The sequence below is a fragment of the Sinocyclocheilus rhinocerous genome, unplaced genomic scaffold (assembly GCF_001515625.1).
Source record: "Sinocyclocheilus rhinocerous isolate Xijiao unplaced genomic scaffold, SAMN03320098_v1.1 scaffold683, whole genome shotgun sequence".
NCBI lineage: Eukaryota > Metazoa > Chordata > Actinopteri > Cypriniformes > Cyprinidae > Sinocyclocheilus > Sinocyclocheilus rhinocerous.
In genome coordinates this window covers 968,035-972,733 of record NW_015642819.1, presented here as the reverse complement: position 1 = coordinate 972,733, position 4,699 = coordinate 968,035, and the positions used below count along the sequence as shown (strand labels likewise).

At 38.6% G+C, this 4,699-nt stretch overlaps 1 protein-coding gene across 3 annotated transcripts in view; it reads right to left on the bottom strand.

Annotated features, from left to right (window-relative positions):
• The window catches only part of LOC107756605 (signal-induced proliferation-associated 1-like protein 1), a 103,176-nt gene that overhangs the window by 11,778 nt on the left and 86,699 nt on the right, over positions 1–4,699 (bottom strand). For all 3 annotated transcript variants that reach the window (XM_016573790.1, XM_016573788.1, XM_016573789.1), the window contains 3 exons: positions 3,018–3,115; positions 1,343–1,782; positions 827–1,045 (listed from right to left, as the gene is read on the bottom strand). In XM_016573790.1, the coding sequence (XP_016429276.1) occupies positions 827–1,045; positions 1,343–1,782; positions 3,018–3,115 (757 nt within the window). The remainder of the gene's footprint in view (positions 1–826; positions 1,046–1,342; positions 1,783–3,017; positions 3,116–4,699) is intronic.

Sequence of the window (4,699 nt, the reverse complement as noted above, 5' to 3'; positions counted from 1 at the left end):
ATGCGTTGCACACATCTGAATATTTGGGTTGAACTGTTCTGGAACAGTGTTGTAAATACAACTTAACCACTGATTTCTAGTCGTGTCCTCTTTTGGTAGGCCAAACAAAGTAGTTTCGCTTTCACAACGAAACACACAGCGTCTTCACAACATGGCGGCAGCGGTGGCAGCAACAATAAAGTTACGCCTTCTTTCTTTGCGTAAATATTTGGGCGGTGTTATGCAAATCTTCCCACATCGTGACGTAGACATGTGGGGGCGTGTTTAAACGAGGCGTTTTAGGAGGGCATGGACGAGTCTTAACTTTTATAAAGTATATCTCTTTGGGTTTGAGACTTTAGTCTTTGCAACTTTAGGGACCTTATCTATTCACGAACAGCTTGTAACACTCCAAAAAGAAAGGAAAACTTGAAATCACATCATATGACCCCTTTAAGGCAACAATTTCCATATTAGCAGGACCAATATGCACAGATTTAATTTCACTATTACTCTTCTTCTCCAGAAGGTGGCAGTCACATATTGGTAACAAACAAAAATACAAGAGCCACTGAGGAAAACAAAAGCTAAAAAATATTTTTTGACAAAAAGATCACACATTTATTGCCACTAAAGAGGAAGGTCAGAGAGAGCAAAAACAACTAGATCAAACCTAACTGTATATAAAACAAATTTATCCAACAGGAATGTAACTAGTCCATGATTTATGAACTTGTGCCTTACTGTCTTTGTTTATCTTTTCAAACATCACTTCTTTACACCTTAATAATCCAGTCACACATCTTTCAGCCATCCATCATACCCACAGCCAAGCTTGTTTACTTACTTGCGCGTGTCCCCAAAGTCCACAGAGTTGATGGTGCTGCCTGGTTTCCTCCAGCCGATCAGGTATTTGCTAGTGGCCCCCTGGCGCGGATAGAAACTCTTAGGGCCAGGTGACACTGAGCTCTGGGAGGAGGAGGAAGGGGAGGTGGCTGAGGAAGACTCTTCACGTGGGGAGCTATGGCTAGAGCTCAGGACTGCAGGGCTGACAGAGTGGCGTGTGCTGAGGAAGAGCCAGATAAGGGAAACCATGTCTAGACTATCGCAAAAAAATAAATAGTATACATACTTTATAGTATGTATATGTATATAAAGTATATGTATAAAATATTCCTTGTACAAACATTTGATACAGTATATCAAAGAACTGAATTAACATTCAAACTCTGGATCATATTTCTAGATATATACTCAAGCAATAAGTAGTTATTTAACTACAGAAACAAAATGTGATGCAAAACTCAAGAGTTCTGGGTATTTGGTAAGTTGCTGCTAAAAAATCCCATACCAAAACACATACTTAGAATAAGAGGCCATGTCACTCAAACTGTAGGAACTGCCATCCCGGACCAGTAGATGGGTCGGTGGGCTTCGGGTAGTAGGCGGCACATCTGCAGGGGACACTGGGGAATCAGCAGCAGGAGAGGACCTCTCAAGCACCCTCCGGCCGCCTTCTGTGGGGCTGTGCCAAGGTGAGGGAGCTCTTTCTCTGGCACCAGTAGCTCCCACAGCCAGCAGAGAGCTGGAACTCCCATGGGTGGGGCCGTATGATGTAGCATCGATGCCGCTGTCGGCTGAAGCACCCTGCAGATACCCACCACCCAGTCCGTTCGGCTCAGAGTCCGGTTGGTCTCCCATCCCTCCACTGCCCAGATCATACCACTTGTCATCGCTGTGACCCCCACTAGACGCGGTGCTGGAGAGTGTATTACTGCTAGAGTGGGAGTATGGACCTTCAGACTGTAAGAAAAAGGAAATGGGCACTGAAAAGGTCATATATTCAGAAAGAGCTATACCAAAGCAAACTAGATTTCCCACCACAATGAGCAATTTCTTAGAAAAAATAAACGATAAACAAAAATGCTTAACTGCTTATTAATATTTGAAAAACTTTGGTCTGCTAAATCAAAGTTGACCAACAAAATGTGGTGCAATCAACACACAAAAAATAAAAGAGGAAATGATATCATAGAAAGGACCCCTGGAGACCTTCATGAATGCTTGCTTTTAAACAAATGCTTATTGTTCATCAGCCTGGGAAAAAAAATCTAGAACGACATGGCAAGGTTAGTTCAGGTTGTGTTGTGCAACTCCCCGAAAACTTATTGATATTCATCAATTAATGATTCATCAATTAATAGATTCAAATTAAAAAAACTTTCTACATTGGAAAAAGTATTTTAAAACTTTTTATGAAAAAATGATTAAGATGTAAAGTCATGTTTTTAAGGAAAAATGTTTTGTAAGGAAAATGTTTTACTTAATGCTTACGCCACATTACATTGTCAGAGTAATTCAATTAATTTTTTTCTTGAAAATGGTATAAAAGTGTTCTCAAAATCAAAAACCAACATGAATACAATGAGTACATTTTCTCATACATTTCTGTTCAAAAGTTTGAGGTCAGTAAGATTTGGAAATGTTTTTCAAGATGCCTGCATTTATTTGATCAAAACGCAGTAACAGCAGTAATATTGTGAAATATTATCACAATTCAAAATAACTATTTCTATTTTCATATATTTTAAAATAACATTTATTTCTGTGATGGCAAAGCTGAATTTTCAGCTGTCATTACTCCAGTCTTCAGTGTCACATGATCCTTCAGAAATCATTCAAATCTTGATGATTTGATGTTCCAAAAATTTTTTTTATTAACTTCTTATTCATATTTTTTAATTGTGCTGCTTAATCTTGTTGTGGAAACTGTGATACTGTCACTTTTGATCAATTTAATGCATCCTTGCAGAATAAAGGTATTAATTTCTTTTAAAAAATCTTGTTGACTTCAATTTTCTTAAAGGATTACTTTTAAGTAACCTTCTAACCAACATATTAGCTTAGTGTTAACAAACTAATGTTTAACTACGGTAATAATAACTAATGTTTGTGGTATTAAATAGTCACGCTCTGCACTTAAAGCTCCTTTAGTGAAGAGGTTTAAGAGCGGTTATATGCAGCAGTCAAGAACCCACCTGGCTGCCCTTCTTGGGTGAAAGGTGAATGACCTGTTCCTGTCTCTGGATGCGTGGGCCGCCTGAGTAGGACGAGCTAGACTTAGTGACTGGAGCATCTACAGAACATAAGAGATAAGAATGCATTAGAAAACAGGACATTAGACGGTACTTAACAGAAAAAAACACTGGTGAATACTGAAAATGAGGGCACAACAGCAGGGAGGAAATACACACACACACTTGGGACTCATTTAGATGAGCAATGTAATAAACAAAGCCCAAAGTTAGGGCTGGACAATAATTCAATATCAATATGTATCGCGATATATTTTTTTTCAATAACGGTGATATGAATTTTAAACACACGATATTTCGTTCGATATACATTACCAGTGTTTCCCATACATTGATTTATTTGTGCCGTTTGACTTCGTTGAACATGAGCACTGCACGTTTCAAAATCATAACACGGCGCGGGTGTTTTATATGAATGTATCTCTGAAGGGAATTGACTGTCTTCAGAAAAGTTTCGATGGCATTTTCATTTGATCTGATAAAGAAGCGTTCATGAGCGGAGCTGCTTTGATTACAGCCATTACTGGAGAAACCGGGGAAAGAAATTATAGAAATTATACTTTTATTTAGCAAGGATGCTTAAAATTGATCAAAAGTGATGCTAAAGGCATTTATAATGTTACAAAAGATTTCTATTTCAGATAAATAGTGTTCATATCGATATCGGAATTATATCGTATTGACCGAAATTAAGAAATATATCGTGATATCAATTTTGGCCATATCGTCCAGCCCTACCCAAAGTACACATGCATATGTGCACGCACAAGCAATGCATACATGCACTAATGATTAAACATAATTCCTTCAACAAAAAAAAAAAAAGTTTGATTTCCAAGCAATCTAATTTGACCAATATAGCTAACGCAGTCTGTACTGATTTCATTACAGGATATTGAGTGTAAATGAAACTATTGTGTAATTGTTGGCTGTTACATAATGGCCAGCATAACAAAAATAGATGGCACAAGCATTTAAAGTACACAGACTTCATGAGTTGGAGGGGGATGGATGGACAGGAAGCAGAATGTCAGAAAAGATACAAACTTGAAATTATTCTAAAATATCAGACACTTTGTGCATCACAGTTCACACAGACTGATTACACAGGCTATAAGACATAATCGAGTAGACTTCATTATGGACATACATTTGTGAAAAGATTAGGGGAAAAGGTCATTTCTTTGTACATGCATGAGCCACTGCACTTTGTCAGAGGGGGGCAATTCCTTTCGAGCTTTATGAAAAGGCTTTCCTTCACATCTTGACACCCCACTTCTAGGCTTGCTGCGATAGACGGTGTTTTCGGTTATACTGGTGTTAAGCCGCAACACTGGTTACGTCATTTGCCTACCGCGGCACCGCCCCCCACCGTCGTTTTGTCATTTAGCCTAGTTCAGTTAGAGGACAGACACTTTTAAAAACAAAACGCTCAATGCAGCGTGCGACAGTGCACCACAGAGCAGGAGTCAGATTTTATATATCACGTGAGGAGAGTGAGTCGAGCTGACTGACAAGAGTGAGCTGAGAAAGACAAGACGATGGCAGAAGAAATGCAAAGGCGCCTGTTTGGCAATATTTTAGATTTTGAAAAGCCTATTGACTGGAAGTTTTTTTAAACATTC